At 41.1% G+C, this 19824-nt stretch overlaps 1 protein-coding gene across 6 annotated transcripts in view; it reads right to left on the bottom strand.

Moving 5' to 3' along the window:
* The window catches only part of cert1 (ceramide transporter 1), a 109073-nt gene that overhangs the window by 66248 nt on the left and 23001 nt on the right, over positions 1-19824 (bottom strand). For all 6 annotated transcript variants that reach the window (XM_048619421.1, XM_048619427.1, XM_048619443.1 and 3 more), the window contains exon 3: positions 6109-6225. In XM_048619421.1, coding sequence (XP_048475378.1) covers positions 6109-6225 — 117 coding nt within the window. The remainder of the gene's footprint in view (positions 1-6108; positions 6226-19824) is intronic.

Below are 19824 nucleotides of genomic sequence, written 5' to 3'. Positions count from 1 at the left end.
AACATTAAACACAAATAATCAACTATATGAGCTAACTGAATTCCTACATTATATTAAGGAATTCAACATAATCTGTGTTCCACATTTTTATGAACTTACAACTAGAATTTTGTGCCATTCTTTCCATCATCCATACCCCAAGCCTATGTAGCAATACACAGTGATTTTGAGAGAAGAGGTGCAAAACAGGAATAACTATTTACTTGTTACATGGAGTAGACATCAACAAACAAGCCATTTGGCCCAACCAGTTCAAGTCTGAATTTGTACTGCACTTGAGCCTCCGCCCATCTTTTTTCATGAAACTGCCATTGCAATCAAGTATTCATTTCACATTCCTATACATTTTTATTTTCCCGTTAAATGTATTATTCTATTCACAACAACTGCTCCCTTTAGAAGTAGGCTCCACATTCTTTTGTGAAGATTCTTTTAAATTACCCATTTGATTTCTTGGTTACTATCTTGCACTGATAGTCTCAAGTTATTCTTTTCTCCACTTAAGGAAACATTTGCTTCATCTCTGCTGTGACAAAACCTTTCATAATTTTGAAGGCCTGTAATATGTCAGCGCTTGCCTTTATTCAAGAAAATCTCAGGTCTGTTTTTCCTTTCTTGACATCATCCTTGCAAATCATCTCTACACCCTCTGGAATGCCTTTATTTACCTTTTACAAAATGGCAACCAGAGACAAGAGTGTGGTTAGCCAAGATTCAATATTGGTTTAACATTACATTCTTTCAACTCGATCCCCCTAGACAATAAATCTCATGCTCAATTTGTTTATTTTTCAATGGCCTTACTAAATCTGGTTCTTGTAGCAGGGCAGGCCATTTGTATAATAGCAAGGCCTGAAGTGCTCCTAGCACCGAATGAGAACTGCAAATGAGTAAAAACACTGGGGGCTGAGTTAATTGTAGGAGTTTAGGCAAGTGGGGGGAGGGAGGCATTGCTGTGCCTTGTTCCGGCCATTTTTACAAGGGACTGCTTTGAGGTCAAGGTGCTGCTGGCTAGATCAACGAGTGGGCCAAGGTGAATACCAGGCTTTGTTGAGAGCTAGCAGCAACAAGGTAAGGGCAAGGTAGGACCCTTTTTTGCACTCCCCAAGTCTGATAGTTGTTAATGGGGCAGAGAAGGCAGTCATTGGAGTGCTATGCTTCTCGTCATGGAGAAGGAGCATTCGGGTGTCCCAGGTGACGATATTTACAGGAATTATGTGTGGCTGCAGCTCCTCTCAGACCACATGGATCAGTTGGAATGGTAGGTGGAAGCACCGAGGAGCATACAGGAGGCAGAGAATGTGATAGCTAGTAGCTTCAAGGAGGTGGTCACACCACAGGTTCAGTCAGGTAGATAGGTGACTGACAGGAGAGGTTGGCAAGTAGTGCATGAGTTTCCTGTGGCTATCCCTCTCTCAAACAAGTATACTGCTTTGGATACTGTCGGGGGGATAGCCTCAACGGGGAGTGTAAGCAGCTAGAAGTTGTTGTATGCATTGGTGCCAACAACATAGGTAGAAAAAGGGATGAGGTCTTGCAGAGTGAATGTAGGGAGGTTAAAATGCAGGAATTCATGGGTAGTAATCTCTGGATTACTCCCAGTGCCACGTGCTAGCCAAAGTAGGAACAGGAGGATTGGGGAGATGAATGCATGGCTGTGGAGCTGGTGCTACGAGCAGGGATTCAGATTTTTGCGAAAACAAATCAGGGTAGCGCTTACAGTAAATGACAGGGCCCTGTGGAGTGTTGTCAAACAGAGACATTTGAATCTGTAGGTACATAGTTCTTTGAAAGTGGTGTCACAGGTAGAGAGAGAGGTGAAGGCGGCATTTGGCATGGTGCCTTCATCAGTCAAAGCATTAAGTACAGGAGTTTGCTCGTGTGCTAAATGGTAAGCAAGGCTTTATACGTCAGGTCACACAAGAGGAAGGATGTGCTGTATCTTGTGCAATCACAGAGGACATTCAACAGAACACTGCCTGGGTTGGCATGTTTCAGCTAAGAAAAGAGACTAGATAATCTGGATTAAAAAGCGAAAGTACCGCAGATGCTGTAAATCAGGAAATTTGCCAGAAAAGCTCAGCAGCTCTGGCAGCATCTTTGAAAAGAAATCAGGAAGGGTCACTGGACCCAAAATGTTAACTCTTGATTTCTCTTCACAGATGCTGCCAGACCTGCTGAGCTATTCTAGATAACCTGGAGCTGCTTTCCTTAGAGCAGAGAAAGTCATGGGGGTACCTGATTAAGGTATACAAAATCATGAGGGGCTTAGGTGGAAAGAAACTTTTCCCTTTAGTACAGGGGTCAATAAAAAGGATTGGAATTTAAGTCGAGGGGCAGGAGGTTCAGAGGAGACTCCCTGAAATGAGTGATAGAGGTGGGAACCATCAGAACATTTTAGTAGTAATTAGATGAACATTTGGAATGCCATAGCGTAAACGGCTACTGGCCATGTGTACAAGTCTATTGGTCAACTTAAGGAAATAGGATTAGAATAGATAGGTGCTCGATGGTCAGTGTGGACACAGTAGGCCAAGTCGTCTCTTTCAAGCTGCAACACTGACTGAGAACAGGTGTTGCTGTCGTGTTTTTTGTTAAGGCAAGGTAGTACTAATTTTGCTCACATTTTGGTGGACCCCTCAAAATCTTCAATGAATCCCTCTGAGAACTCCTGGGATAGTGTGGGGTATAAATTGTAAACCTCAAAGATCAGTCCCAAAACTGGAGAAAAACTGACGCTTCTTCACAGCATTTGATAACTAACAATTATGATTAGATTGCATCTCAGAAACTGGTTACGTTTTGACAAAGCAAAATCATTTAACATTATCACATGATAATGCTTGGTTACTCATTACCCACAAGGACTGTGAGACTTCAGTCCCCAAAACCACCCCACCTCAAATATCATGACTTGTTAGAGTACTGCAGTGTGTTCATGGAACGAGCTGCCAGAGGAAGTGGTGGAGATGGTTACAATTACAACATTTAAAAGCATCTGAATCAGAACATGAATAGGAAGGGTTTAAGAGGGATATGAGCCAAATGCTGGCAAATAGGATTAGATTAATTTAGGATCTCTGGTTGGCATGGACAAGTTGTTTCTGTGCTGTACAACTCTATGACTCTATAACATTGCTCCCAAAAGTTCCTCTATTAATACCATTGCAAAGCAAAAACAATTTGCAAGGTGAGCCCAATTTAGGCTAAGGGTGTCAAATCCACATAACATTTATGAAAGATCTTCCTGTCTTATGAGCTAAAACTGCTCATACTTAACAAAGACAGATTTTTAATTAGTTATGGGTTAAATAAAGATCTATGGGGAGCAGGCAGAAAAGAGAAGTTGAGGCTGAGAGAAGATCAGCCATAATCATTTTAATTGACGAGTAGTCTCAAGGGGCCGAATTTCCCACTCCTGATCCTACTTCTTACCTTCTTATCCAAGTGTATTTTGGCACAGTTTGTTTTGTGCGCGCTTTTCCACAGGTTATTGTCACAAATTTAAGCATGCAGAGATCCACTCCTGAAAACATGGCTAGGCTAACACATACAGCAAAGTACTGGATTCTTATACTTTCCATCCTTATAAGCCCAACAGAAATAGACGATATTAACTAAAACGATGAGTACTGAGCTAACAGTACAGGTTTAAAATCAAACAGAGCTAAAACAAGACAACAGATTAAAGGTCTCTCTTTTGGAAACAATCACTGAACGAGACAATTCACTGTTGCACAGATGGAAACATTCTTTTACGAGTTCAACATTAATATCTTGTTTGTGTAATATACAACTCTATACAAAACCAAAAATTCATGTATACCCTTTACCATAATTACCATTAATGTTGTATTTCCTGCTCATTTTTACCGACTAATAGTATTACAATAAATTGGTTACACCCGAGTTGTTCCTACCACCAATAAGCCTCCCTGAATTCCATCACAATCCTCATCCTAGTTTGCCTTATGTCTCAAATTTGCTATCATTAGCTTTCATTAACGTCTTCTGAATTCCAAAGGGTAAATGAGAGTAGAACCATTGCAGACCTCTACTATACAAAAGCCGGTGTGGAACAGACAGGCAGCAAGGGCAAATGAAAGTTAATTCCTTTGAAAAGAAAGCCAATTAGGTAAGTTGTCATCATGAAACTGATGGCAGAAACAAGAGATTCCTTTTGGTGATCTGAGTTTTTCTAATTCTGTCCTGTCTCAACTTGTCTTCCACTCTTTTTCTTAATCCTTCTGACCAAATGACAAAATTTATGTTGCACTTAGAGTCATAGACTAACAGTTTGCATTTTGAACACTTTTACATATATAACCAGAACACCCTCACTATTCGGGGTCCTTCAAAGCTTTCATCAGCCAACTAAAATTTCAACTTATAGAGTCATGCAGCATGGAAACAGACTTTTTGATCCAACCAGACCATGCCAACCATTATCCCAAAATTAAACTAGTCGCACATCCCTACTAACATCTCTTATTCATCTACGTCTTTTAAGTATTCTAACTGCATCCACCACTTTCTCCGAAAGTTCACTCCACACACAAACCACTGTGTTAAAAAACTGCCCCTCGCGTCTTTTTTAAAATCTTTCTCCTCTCACCTTAAAAGTATGTCCAAACATTTTTATAACTCAAACCCACCATTCCCAGTAACATCCTGGTAAATCTCTCCGAACCCCCTTCAGCTTAGTAATATCATTCCTGTATCAGGGCGACCAGAACTGGACACAGTACTCTAGAAGAGGCTTCACCATATAACCTCAACATGGCATCCCAACTCCTATACTCAATGGGCTGAGCAATGAAGACAAGCACGATAAATGCCTTCTTAACTACCCCATCTATTTGTGACACAAACTTCAAAGAATTATGCACCTGAACTCCTAGGTCTGTTCTACAACACTAACCAAGGCCCTACTTTGAATGTATAAATCCTGCCCTTGTTTGTTTCACCAAAATACACTCTCACATTTATACCAAATTAAAATCCATCTGCCACTCTTCAGCCCACAGACCCAATCAATCAAAACCTCTTTGTAATCTTAGATAACCTTCTTCACTGTCCACTGTGCCACCAATGTTGGTGTCATCTGCAAACTTACTAATCATGCCTTCTACATTCTCATCTAAATCATTTCTATAAATGACAAATAAAAGTGGACCCAGCACCAATCTTTGTGGAACTCCGCTGGTCACAGGTCTCCAGTCCGAAAAACAACCCTTCACTATCACACTGTCCCCTGCCATTAAGCCAATTTTAGAAGAATCCCTACAGTGAGGAAACAAGCTATTCAACCCAACACATCCACAGACTCTCCAAAGTGCATTCCACCCAGACTCACCCCCTACACTATCCCTGAAACCCCACATTTCCCCTGGCCAATCCATCTAACCTACACAGCCCTGGATGCTATGAGCAATTCAGCATGTCCAATCCACCTAACCTGCACATCTTCAGACTGTGGGAGAAAACCCATCAGACATAGAGAAAATGTCTATGTGGAGTTTGCACAGTCATCCTCGGCTGGAAAGGAACCCAGGTCCCTGGCACTGCAAGGCAGCAGTGCTAACCACTGAACCACCACGCTGCCCTGAATTTTGTATCCAACTGGCAAACTCATCCTGATTCCTTTGTGATCTAACTTGACTAATTAGACTATCATGCGGAACTTTGTCAAAGGCTTTACTAAAGTCCAAGTAAAAAAATGTCTACTGTTTTGACCTCAATCATCTTGGTTACTTCCTCAAAAAACTCAAAGCAAGTTTGAGAGACACTATTTCTATCGCACAAAACCAAAACTTGTCATATATGTTCCACTAAGTTCTCAGTTTTTGCATTATTTAAATGCATTCAAAGTTGATACTCATCCACCACCCCAACATGGATGAGTAAGGAACAAAAATACTCAAGTTGAATTATATTTTAGCTGGACAAAATAACATTTGTATATTGAAATGTTTCATAAATTTTGTTTACTATTCAACCAATTTTTTAAAAAATTAATTCACATGCTGCTTGCCTTATTGGCTCAGCCAATATTTATTGCTCATTCCAAATTGCCTTCAATTCTCAATTTCTCAATTCTCCTTTTACCTTGTGTTGTTCAATGGCCTCTATCCATTGTTGTCTATGGTCTGGATCTTGGGCACGGAGATACCACACACTGTCGTTCACACTGATATCAAAGCGACATTCATCAAATTCATGGGGCTATGGAGAAGACAAGACAAGTCATCAGAACGGACTTGGATTAATAGAATAACATCTAGCTTTCAGATAATGTGACCAACGTTCATGAATCATAAATATTATATCAATTTCCCCTTAATTATCACCTAGTGCACCCAGGCCCCCTTCAACTTATGAATCAGTAGCACTCCATGTTGAACACCACTTGGAGCAAGGACTGAGGGTGACAGAAACCTGAAATCACCTATGCTGGGTACGTTCTGTATCCAAAAGTGGCCCAGTAGCACCGTGACTAGGCAACTGTTAGAATGGACCCACAACAGATGATGAGGGAACCACAAGGAAAAGCCTACTTAACCTTGCCCTTGCCAATCTGTCACAGATGGATCGATCCATGACAATATTGGTATGAATGACCACTGCACAATGCAGACCAAATCATGCCTTCACATTGAGAACAACCTCTATTGTATTTTATGGCACTACTGCTGTCCTAAATGGGATAAATTTCAAACAGATCTAACATTCAAAACTGGCTATCTTTAAAGTGATGTCAGCCATTACCAGAAGCAGAATTGTATTGGACCACAATCTGAAATATCTTTGCATAGTATAAAACCTAGACCTCCCATCATCAAGCCAGAAGATCAACACTGGATCAATGAACAGTGCGGGAGTGTCAAGGAGCAGCACCTAAAAATCTATCAAGGTAGAAAAGCTAAAACACAGGATTTTTTGCCTGTCAAACAGTGAAAATAATATACAGAGTTAAGCGATCCCACAACCAACCAGTCAGATTCTGCAGTCCTTGTAAATCTGCAATCCAACTTGAATAATGGTGGACAAATAAACAACTGACAGGAGGCAGCTCCAAAAATATTCTCATCCTCAATGATCCAACCCATCAGTGCAAAGACAGGGCCAGTTTTCAGTCAATTCAATTCACACCACTTGATATCCAAGAAATGTTTGAAGGCACTGTATACTGCAAAGACTATGAGCTCTGAAAACACTCCAAAAAGAGTATTGAAGAATAGTGCCCTGAATTAGCCAAGCTGTTCTTGCATGGCTACAACATTGGCATTTACCTGACAATATTGAAAATTCTACAAAAAGCAGCACAAATTCGACATAGCCAATTACCACTTTACTTGTAGACTCTAGACCATTAACAAAGTACTGGAAGACCTTATTGATAGTGCTGTCAGGTCGCAGTAAGCAATAATCTGCTCACTGATACTTGGTTTGGCTTCCACTAGGATAACTCCGCTCCTGGCAAGTCTTGGTCCAACAATCATAGAATCAGAATTACTATGGCGCAGAAGGCGGCCATTCGGCTATCGTGTCTGCATTGGCTTTCAGTTTGGCTGGCTCGATTATCCAATACTAATCTCCTGCCTTTTCCCCATATCTCTGCACACCATTACTCTTCAAAATACGATCCAGGACAAACCAGATCACTTGATTGGCATCCCATCCACCCTCTTCCCTAATGACACACTGGCAGCATTGTGTACTATTTGCAACATGCACAGCAGTAACTCACCCAAGGTCCTTTGACAGCATTTTTCAAATTGTATGACCTAAAAGTACAAGGGCAAATGCACGAGTGAAAGGGTTTCTTCCGCCTCACATCACCCTTTCTACGTTGGCACATCACTTTAAATCTATGCCCTCTTGTTCATGTTTATTTTACAAGTAGAAACAGCTTCAACCTATTTACTTTGTCCATCCTAGACATGATTTTGAAAACCTTAAATTTGATCTCCTCTGAGCTTTTTTTGCCTCCAGGAAAAACAGTTCAAACAGGGGAGGCGTTGGCCTGGTGGTATTATTGCTGGTCTGTTAATCCAGTGACCCAGATAATAATCTGGGGACCCAGGTTCGAATCTCGCCACAGCAGTTGGTGGAATTTGAATTCAATAAATATCTGGAATTAAGAATCTAATGATGACCATGAATCCATTGTCAATTGTCAGGAAAAACCCATTTGGTTCACTAATGTCCTTTAGGGAAGGAAGCTGCCATTCTTACCTGGTCTGGCCTACATGGGACTCCAGACCCACAACAATGTGGTTGACTCTGAACTGCCCACTGGGCAATATATGCCACCTAGCTAGCAACACCCTCATCCCATGAATGAATAAAGAAAAAAAAACTTCTTCAATCTATTCCTAAAGCTGACGTTTCTCATACTTGAAACTGTTCTTAGAAATCAATTCTGTGCTCTCTCCAATACACTCATCTTTCTTATGGGACACCCACAACTATATCCAATACTCCAGTTGAGGTCTAAGAAGTGGCTTGTACAAGTTCAACATCACCTCCTTCCTTGTATTCCATGCCCCTATTAATAAAGCCAAGAACACTTTATTTACTGCTCTCTCCAACCTGTTCTGCCACCTTCAATGATCCGTGCACAAATACACCCAGGTTCCTCTACTTCTGCATTCCCCATGGAATTGTACCCCCTATTTTATATTGTCTTTCAGTGTTCTTCCAATCAAAGTTCATCACCTCTCATTTCTTTGCATTGAACCTCATCTGCTACCTATCTGACCATTCCACCAACTTGTCAATGTCATTTTAGAGTTCCATACTGTCCTGCTCACAGTTCACAATTCTTTCAAGTTCACTGTCATCTGCAAACTTTGGAATTGTCCACTACGCACCAAGATCCAGATCTATATCAGGAAAAGCAAGAGTTCTGAAATCATCCGCAAGGAACTCCACTACAAACTGTCCTTGAACCCAAAAAATATCTATTGACTATTATACTGATTCCTATCACTCAGCCAATGTTGTATCCATGTTGCCACTCTCTCTTTTATACAATGACCTATAACTGGCCTCTCAAGTCTGCTGAGTGGCATTGCATCAAATGCCTTTCATTTTCACCAATCACAAATTTTGACAGCAGAATTCAGCATTTGAAAACTGATTTATGAAGCAAGGCCATGGATCAGGAAAGTCAGGCTACAAGACTAAAGTGGTTAAACAATAACTTTCATTTGACAAGAATGATTAAAAAACCCTCCTCTGCAAATAGAATTTTAAAAAGAAAATCCTATTCACCTAAACTACATAGTATTATGACGCCTATAAAGATGGACAGATTCATAGAATCCGTCCATTAAACAAAGTGAATTTCAAGAAGATAAATTACAGATTTAAAAGCATTGAAAATGTTAAATTTGTTAAGTAATCAGTGCACCCATGTCAAAAGATACAACATACATAAAAGTTGCCAAAAAGCAGTCTTCTGTGTGTCAATTATTGACAATTGAAGATGAAATTAGAAACAGTGGACATTTGGGAATCATACACTAAGTTGGGGTCCCAATAGCAGCCTGAAACGTTCAACACCCTACATTCAATGACAACTTGCAACATCATGGCATGGCAAATCTTTCACTCAGTGATCAGGATTTGGAAGGCACTTCCTAGAAGAGTGGTGGAGGCAGATTCCATTGGAGGTTTCAAAATAGAGCTGGATATATATTTGAAAGTTATGAATTTAGAGGGCCACAGATATAGAGCTGAAGAACATGAACAGCTGGGTAGCTCTTTCGGGAGTGGTACAGACATGATGGCTAGAATAACCACCTTCTGTACTGTAAAATTTTATGATTGTATACAAATCCAAGGATCTCCAAGTGGGGGTGAAGAAATCAATGCACAAGATGAATGTGAAGCTTTTACAACAATCTTCAGCCACAAGTGCTGAGTGAATGATCCATCTCAGCCTCCTAAGGCCCCAAACAGCACAGGTAGGTGTCTTTGATCAATTCAATTTAATTCACTCCACGTGATATCAAGGAACCACCGAAGGCAATGGATATTGTAAAACTATGGGCCCTGACAACAGTACTTAAGATTTCAGTACAAGTACAAGCTCTGCTCCTGGCAAGCTGTTCCAGTACATGTATAACATTGACATCTGCTCCTTAATATGGAAAGCTTCACAGCTATGTCCACAAAATGCAGGGTATTACAGCTTAGCCAATGACTACCCCATCATTCTACTGTCGATCAAAGTGAATGAAATGAGTCACCAACAGTGCTATCAATTTGCACTTACTCAGCATAACCAACTCACTGACATTCAGTTGGATTTTGCAAGTAAAACCTGGCTCCAGATCTCATCCCAGCCTTTGATTGAGAGTTTCCAATTGGAAATATAGAAATGTGATTAATGCGCAAAGACCATTGGAGGTGGCAGATGGATCTGCCCAAGATAGGTGAAGGCAGAGTGGTAGATATTGACTACATGGAGTTCAGCAAGGCCTTTTACAAGGTTCCGCATGGTACACTGGTTCGCAAGGTTATATCATACGGGTCCAGGGAGAGCTAACCAACTGGATATAAAAATCAGCTTGATGGTACGAGACAAAGGGTGGTGGTAGAGAATTTGTTCTTATTGGAGGCCTGTGATCAGTGATGTGCCACAAGGATAGGTGCTGGGTCCACTGTTGTTTGTCATTTAGATGAACGATTTGGATGAGAACATAGGGGGCATGGTTAATTAGTTTGCAGATGACATCGAAATTTGTGGTATAGTGGTTAGTGGAAAAGGTCATCTAAGATTACAAAGGGATCTTGATCAATTGAGTCAATGAGCCAAGGATTGGCAGAGTCACAGAGTCATAAATTTGAATAAATGCAAAATGTTGCATTTTGGTAAGTCAAACCATGGCAGGACTAACACAGGTAACGGTAGGGCCCTGCAGAATGCAGGTACATAGTCCATTGACAGTGGTGTCACAGGTAGAAAAGGTGATAAAGGTGGTGCGTGGCACGCTTACCTTCAGTCAGAGCACTGAGCACAGGAGCTGGGATGTCACGTTACAAGAATCTACAAACTGTGTCACATTAGTAGAAAATCTCCTTCTCTCATGGTCTGTTTGAACTATAACTTAAAGCCTGATCATCGTAGTTCTGATTTTTGTTTTCTCTTTTGAAAAAACTTGCTTTGCTTTCTGATCATTTTAAATCTGCACATGGTCAAGTCTTGACATTAAAATGATTGTCAAGTACAAAAGAAAGCTGATGTTTTGACATTACTTAATGTTCTGTGCTGGGCCAGTAAATTGGGTGTTTTGGGAGAGGGATTGCTGAAAGCAAGAGCAGATCCCTCAGCTACTGAGTGGGTGGGGGAAGAGGGTTGGGAACTAGGACATGTTTGTACATCTGGTGATTTTAACATTGTTTTACAGTAGATTAAATTAGTTTAATTTAAATTTTATTAAAGAGTCAGTTAAAAGATTTAATATATGCATACAATACCATTTGTGACAATGTTCAGTACCATTGGTGATTCCTCAGATACAGATGCAGTCCATGTTTAAGTGCAACAAGTTATGGACAATATCCAGACTTGGGCTGACAAGTGGCAAGTAACATTTATGCTACACAAATGCCAGGCAATGACCAACTCTAATAGGAGACAATGTAACCACCGCCTATTGACATTCAATGGTGTTACCATCACTGAATCCCTCACTGTCAACATCCCATTCGGGTGGGGCAGGGGGTATCATTAAGCAAAAAAACTTATCTGGGCTTGCCATATAATTTCAGTGGCTACAAGAGCAGGTCTGAGGCTAGGACTACCATTGTGAATAACTCACCTCCCAACTATCCAAAGCCAGTCTACAAGTCAGGAGTATGACGGAATACTGACTTGAATAAGTGCAACTCCAATAACCCTGAAGCAGCTTGACACCATCCAAGTCAAAACAGACCATTTGATTGGCACCACATGCACAAGCATCATTGCTTCCACCATAAACACTCAATAGCAGCAGCGTATACTATCTACGAGATACACAGCAGAAATTCACCAAAGGTCCTCGGACAGCACCTTCCAAAGCCACATCTACTTCCATCTAGAAGGACAATGGCAGAAACATGGGAACACCACCACATGCAAGTTCCCCTCCAAAACATTCACCATCCTGACTTGAAAATGTATTGTCATTCCTTCACTGCTGCTGGGTCAAAATCATGGAATTTCCTCCCTAAGGGCATTGTGGGTCTGCACTAGTTCAAAAAGACAGTTCACAACCACTTTCTCAGCAGCAACCAGGGCAGCAGTAAATTCTGGTCAACCAGCGATGCCCATGTCCCATGAGTGAATAAAAATACAACTTGTCAAATGCAGTTCCTACAAGTGCAGTGGTCATCTTTATAAAACAATTTGCTAGTTATATAACAGGTAATGATCTAACATGATGAACTTGAAACTGACTAAAATAGAGAGCAAGTAAAAAGTAGATCTCCTTAAAGAAGGTGGCTCATGCAAAGTAACTACAGTGAGGGGCAGTGAACTCAAGTTAGTATTACATTACAGGTCTACGTGCTATATCTTGTACAAATTAATCACTTATTCAGATTCAGATACAAACTGAAAACTACTTTTGATTAATGATTTGCAGTTTGTTAGTTTTTTGTCAGTGAATTTTCAACACGTTTTTCATAACCAGTTTATTGCCATGGCAGCGTTTGGGAATAACAGGCCAAATTTTCTAAGGAGTGACAATCTCACACAATTACCATTTGGTTATATTTTATGTTTTGAAAGAGGTCCACATTTCTGACAGGAGATTCCAATCAGAGGTCCATCAAAAATACAGAACTGTACTTCCATTCTGATGGGTCCCTTTCCACAGCAGTCAACTGCCATATTCTGAAATTTAAAGGCCCAGACTCTCAATCACTTTTGAAGGATGCTGACTGACAGCAGGTAAGAGGGGCAAAAGGTGAGGGAAGTGTGCCAGCTGGAAGTAGGTGTAGCATGCCAGGTGGGTAAGGTGCTATGTTCCATTTAAGTGCTGCCAGGGGGTCTGCACATGCCAACTGGCATGTAGATAAGTTGACTTCCAGTTGCGTAAGCCAGCAGGAGAAAAATTAAAAGTAACACAGGTAGGGTGCCAGGTGGGCAGGGTGAAATTTCCCTTTAAGCTCTGCTTGGAAGATTCACTCACGCCAATTGGCATGCTGATGTTTTGACTGATGGTTCCGAAGTGAAAGTGTATCTGGTCCTAGGAGGGGGGGATTAGGACCAGAGTGGGGAATGGGGTGTGAGGAGGCATGTTATCATGGCCTTACTAATGTGTGGGGGAGGGTCATAACTTTTCTTTGAGGGCTGTTTGTGACATTTTTGATGGCAGTTTACAGATGTTACTTTTTTCATTCTCTCAGTACATTTCCCAAGTGATGCAATTCTGTTGCAATGTTTGTACTGAACATTTTTCACTTTTCTTTCTTTATACAGACATAGGCTGCAGCAGTTCAAGTTGGCAGCTCACCACTGCCTCTAATTGGAAATTAGGACGGGCAACAAATGCCAACAAAGCCCACATTCCTTGAAAATATAACAGTCTTGCGCTTGTTTTCAATTCAAAGTTGCATGATTTTACTGTTTTAAAATGGAGCGCCACATTTCAATTTACTTTGCTGAAAAATATTTAAATAGTAGGTAATAAAATATTAAAAATAATTCCTATAAACAAGCTGTGGTGAGACTTTGGTTACACGCATTAAAAATGAAATACTTATAATCTGTTAGTTTACCACGAACACCAATGTTATTTTCCAGCCTAGTAAAAGCAGTCACTCCTGTTCATCATGCTTTTTGCAACCTGCCATGATGTTAGCACCACTTAAATACCTCGAGGTTCACTGTACAGACAGTTCTCTTCAATTCCAGTATGCGAGCTGTTTTTTGTTTTATTAGTTCTTTCTATCCTGCACCTAACACATTAGATTATTTTAACACTAGATTGAAATTGACTTGTTAGATTGCATCTAATAATTTTATTGACTGAGTCATTACTGTAAACTAGTGTCATTTGGCCAAATTCTTAGCTTCCTCATTTTTCCATGTGAAGTCCCACATATTAGCAATTAACAGATTCCACTACTTTGACAGATGCAAGGGAGATAATTCCTTAACAGGAGCTGGAGCAACACGGATCAGGCAACATCAGAGGAGTAAGAAAGTTGACGTTTCAGATTGGGGCCCCTCTTCAGAACTGAGGAGGGGGAAGGAAGCCTGAGGAAAGGAGGTGGAATGGCAATAGGTGGATGCAGGTAGGGGGTAGTAAGGATTGGCCAGTGGGAAGGGTGGGGCAAATAGGTGGGGAAGATGATGGACGGGTTGGTGTCAAGTCAAGGAGTGGCCGGGGGGGGGAGGTGGAGGATGACAGGGAGGTTTGGACGTGGGAGAAGGCTAGGGGTAGGGAGACTTTAAAAATTGGTGAATTCTACGTTCAGACCATCGGGCTTAAGACCCCCAAGGCAGAATAGGAGGCGTTCCTCCTCCAGTTTGCCTGCGGCGTCATTGTGGCACTGGAGGTGGCCCAAGATGGACATGTCATCAAGGTAGCAGGAGGGGGGTGTTAAAATGGTTAGTGACCCCAAAGTGTTGTCGATTATCGCATACAGAGCGCAGATGCTCCACGAAACAATCAGAGTCTGCACTTGGTCTCACCAATATAGAGGCCGCCACATTGGAAGTAATGGATACAGTAGACCAGGTTGGAGATGTACAGGTAACAGATATGGAAAGTTTGCTTTGGACCTTGGATGGAGATGGGGAGTGTATACTTTCCTGCACACACTGACAGCATCACCTCCCAACAAAAGGTGGATATGGGTACAATAATTCTTTAAAAAACCCTCAAAAGTAGACAATAACAGAAAACAAATAGCCAAAGGATAAATCAGAATCTTTTGGACATAACATGCAACTGGATTCTTCTGAATACATATTGGAAGTCAGTAACCCTGGCTTGATTGGAAAATTGGAAGAACTGACTTAGCTTCTTCTCAACACAAAAGGGGAAGTCGAAGTCCTCTAACTAAACCGAAATATAAGCGCTGATCTGTTATGATGGGACTAGAGGTTTCCTTCTAATAATTATCCCTGAAACACCCACTGAAGCTCGCCGTTCCCATCGCAATTTGTTAAAAAAGAGTGATTAAAAGAAAGAAAATGCCTGATCCACTCTATAAATAACAAGTAACAATTTATTTATTTAACCTTGACTGTGAACAAATTAACAGAATTACTAACAAACTGCAAAATCCACACCCCACCCCCAGCCCAGAGTACTAGTTATTCCGTAACTGAACCAAATTCTACTGGAATATTGTTTAAATAAACACAAGTCCCACTTATATAAACCCAATTAATAAGACAACAATAAATTAAAGCTTAATCTCTCCAAGCTCACACAGAACGCATCCTCTGGAAAGATGATCAACAGAGATGACAACTGTCAGGAACATCTCTTTCTGCTGTTCTCTCTAACGTCTTCCGAGGATTTTGAACTAAAAAATGCAGTGGTATCTTTAATGGGGATTTTTTTGAGAGCTCAATGATTTTTTATGTGAAAGCCAGGTTTATGTTTCAGATGGCAGTAGCCTCTCTGCCAATTTTCCAAATGCCCTCTTTTTTATACACTTGATGACCTGCCCATTTCTTACACAAGGATTGGTCCCAGGTTGTCAGCACCATCAGATTTAAATTCAATTGGCTTTCAGAATCTAGGGCCAGGTTTAAATTAATTGGCTAAATTCAAAAACCTGTTGTCTTGGTAAAAGTGCTGCTTTACCTACAAAATGTATAACCCATCGATACACATTTCAATTCATGAACTGTGTACCGCTGCTTGCAGACATTTTCTGTTTAAATCTCCAAGCTTAGAAAAGCACTCTCTCAAAAGGGACCATGCATTTTTCTCCCTCATTTTTACAAACACATTCTAGCTTCCTGTCTTCCAATTCATGAGCACTCTACACAAATTCATAATACCCAAGACTCAAACAAATGCAAACTGAAAGAACTGCAGATGCTGTTAATCAGAAAGAAAAAGAGCGATTGCTGGAAAAGCTTAGCAGGTTAACACTAACTCTGATTTCTCTTCACAGATGCTGCCAGACTTGCTGAGCTTTTCCAGCAATCGCTCTTTTTGTTTCTCAAACAAATTTGACTGCTCAGTTCTGGAAGATTAATACACTAATATATAGACAAACAACCTCAAATTAAATGATCAGGAAAACAGATAAACTTGAATTCATGTAGCACATTTCACATCTTCACAGTTGATGAATCAAACATGGTCACAGACAGATAGTGTGTGTTTTGGCTGTGCTAATGCAGTAGGATATGCAAGCAAATATACAAGGAGAAACTCCTGTTTTTCAAATTATACAATGGAATCTTTTATGAACCCGTTAACAGCCATTCATACCTAAATTTCATGTCTCTTAAAAAAGACAGCATCTCATGCAGCCTTCCCTCAGTCATGCACTAAAAATGTAGATCAAACAAAGTCAGTCAAACACTTGACACATCTGCTTCAGAGTCAAAGCTGCTGGTTCAAGTCTCGTTCCAGGATCTGAGTTTATAATCCAGTACACATCTTTCCAATGAAAGAGGAGACCAAGCTCCCATTTGACACCTCAGGTGGAAGTAAAAAAGCACATGACAATACCAAAAGTAGCTGCACAGGGCTTTTTTTCTCCCCCCAGACAGCCAGCATGGACATGACCAATCAAACAGCTTGCTTCTGTGCTGTAATTATTGTGCGATATCCCTGGTGTCCTGGCAAATATTTATCCCTCAAATGTCACAGAAATTAAAAGAGAGAGATCTTACTGCTGTTTGTAAGATTTTGTTCTGCAAAATAGCCTGCCATATTTTTCTGCATTACGACAGTGACTGCACTTCAAAAATAATCAACTGACTGTGAAGTAATTTGAAATCCTATATAAAACTTAGAAATATTTGTAAAAAACACAACACACCAAATGCAAAATTCAGCTAAAATTTAGCTTTCAAGAGTAAACGAAGACTTGAAAGTCAGCGCACTGGGCATAATGCTATAAGAAAGAACAGAATATTATTCAATTCATTCTTAAATGAATCATGCTCTTCCATTGTTTTTACATTCACAACCTTTTCACTTCTGATACTTTATTAACTATAGTAACAATAGTACAATTGTTGCCATGAAAGCATGTCAGTTGGATTGCTTGCATAATATCCAGGCATTAATGAACTGCAATTTCCAAGCAAAACCCTTGAAACATCAAAGCCACTGCCTTCAACTCTCTCAAGAAACTCCAAACACTTGCCAAATCCGGTTCTACCTGGTCTTCTGCTAAGCCCAAGATTAACAGTTCTCAACATTAGCATTCCATTCAACCCCAAGCTAAAGCTTCCAGTGACATACCCACTCCATCCCAATGACAGTCTACTTCCAACTTCCATCACTTGCCTGTTATTGCCAAAATGTTCAATCACACCTCTAGACTCAATTGTCCTTGGCCAGGCTTCCAACTTTAACCCTGCATTTCCATTAGCTCCAAATTCTTTTGGTTCTATTCTATCCCATACCAATTCTGCTCACCTATCACCCTGTCCACATTGGCCTACATTAGCTCTAAGATTTCAATTGTTAAGACAACTTATTACAAGGTAATTTCAGCAAAGCTTTCTTTTCTGCAGTTCATCCTTTTACAGGTCTTTATTTACAAACTACGCTGCTACAATGTATAAAAAACTCAATTACGCTCACAGAAAAGTGGATTTTGCAAAAATGCAAGTGAATCTTGCACATTTACAACTCAAATGTAAATTATGTTTAATACATAAAAGACTTCAATAAAACATCCTTAAAAATATAATTAGTTGCCAAAATGAAATATAGCCAAATTAAACTAAGTAAATTACAAAATGAATAATTCAGATTATACTATGAAAGGAATAATCTACTGAATAGTGAGTTGCATAATACAATGTTTTAATGATTAGTGCACTAATCAGATTGTTATGCAAATGTCTGAAAATATCAAGTGACTATTTAGTTACCTGCAGTTTCAAGTGGAGATTGATCATTTTTAATATGATGCATTGATGTAATATTACAGGTTCAATTCCCTAAAAGGAATATTTTGATTCATTTGGCCTCAAACCTCAGGACAAAATTCAACGTCAAGGTTAGTAGTGTGTCTCTTGTGTATACACAATGCAGAGTTTTCACGAAAAAAAATCCATGATCTGTTGTTTTGGGGATTTAGTTACAACTGAGAATGTGAAACGCTGTCAGGGCAGGAAAAAAAAAAGGACAGTTTGGTTTGAAAATGAAAGAAAGGGTTAGGAAGCATAATCATTTAAGTATCTGAAGTATTTCTGAGAAAGTAACATTTGTGTCCATTTCAAAAATGATTTAAGGTGGGTGAATTGTAATGTTATTGACACATTGCAAATTCTGTAATAATTGCAACTAGAAGAGTGGTGTTATTAAGCAAGTTGGCACAAGTAAAATAGAATCAGAGATAGTAGGAACTGCAGATGCTGGAGAATCTGAGACAACAAGGTGCAGGGCTGGATGAACACAGCAGGCCAAGCAGCATCATAGGAACAGAAAGGCTGACGTTTCGGGCCGAGACCCTTCATCAGAAAAGGGGGAGGGGAAGGGGGTTCTGAAATAAATAGGGAGAGAGTGGGAGGCGGATAGAAGATGGATAAGAGGAGAGGATAGGTGGAGAGGAAACAAACAGGTCGAAGAGGCGGGGATGGGGCCAGTAAAGGCAAGTGTAGGTGGGGAGTTAGGGAGGGGATAGGTCAGTCCAGGGAGGACGGACAGGTCAAGGGGGTGGGATGAGGTTAGTCGGTAGGAGATGGGGGTGCGGCTTGAGGTGGGAGGAGGGGATAGGTGGGAGGAAGAACAGGTTAGGGAGGCGGGGACGAGCTGGGCTGGTTTTGGGATGCGGTAGGGGGAGGGGAGATTTTGAAGCTTGTGAAATCCACATTGATACCATTGGGCTGCAGGGTTCCCAAGTGGAATATGAGTTGCTGTTCCTGCAACCTTCGGGTAGCATCGTTGTGGCACTGCAGGAGGCCCAGGATGGACATGTCGTCTGAGGAATGGGAGGGGAAGTTGAAATGGTTCGCGACTGGGAGGTGCAGTTGTTAACTGCGAACCGAGTGTAGGTGTTCTGCAAAGCGGTCCCCGAGCCTCCGCTTGGTTTCCCCGATGTAGAGGAAGCCACACCGGGTACAGCGGATGCAGTATACCACATTGGCAGATGTGCAGGTGAACATCTGCTTGATGTGGAAAGTCTTCTTGGGGCCTGGGATGGGGGTGAGGGAGGAGGTATGGGGGCAGGTGTAGCACTTCCTGCGGTTGCAGGGAAAAGTGCTGGGTGTGGTGGAGCTGGAGGGGAGTGTGGAGCGGACAAGGGAGTCACGGAGAGAGTGGTCCCTCCGGAAAGCAGATAAGGGTGGGGAGGGAAAGATGTCTTTGGTGGTGGGGTCGGATTGCAGATGGCGGAAGTGTCGGAGGATGATGCGTTGGATCCGGAGGTTGGTGGGGTGGTACGTGAGGACGAGGGGGATTCTTTTTTGGTTCTTATTGCGTGGACGGGGTGTGAGGGATGAGTTGCGGGAGACACGGTTGAGGGCGTTCTTGACCACTGAGGGGGGGGAAGTTACGGTCCTTGAAAAACGAGGACAACTGAGATGTACAGGAATGGAATGCCTCATCCTGGGAGCAGATGTGGCGGAGGCGAAGGAATTGGGAATAGGGGATAGCATTTTTGCAGGAA

This window comes from Rhincodon typus, chromosome 3 (assembly GCF_021869965.1).
Source record: "Rhincodon typus isolate 14 chromosome 3, sRhiTyp1.1, whole genome shotgun sequence".
Lineage (NCBI taxonomy): Eukaryota > Metazoa > Chordata > Chondrichthyes > Orectolobiformes > Rhincodontidae > Rhincodon > Rhincodon typus.
Note: the sequence above shows the minus strand (reverse complement) of the source record. Positions and strands in the feature narration are given on the sequence as shown.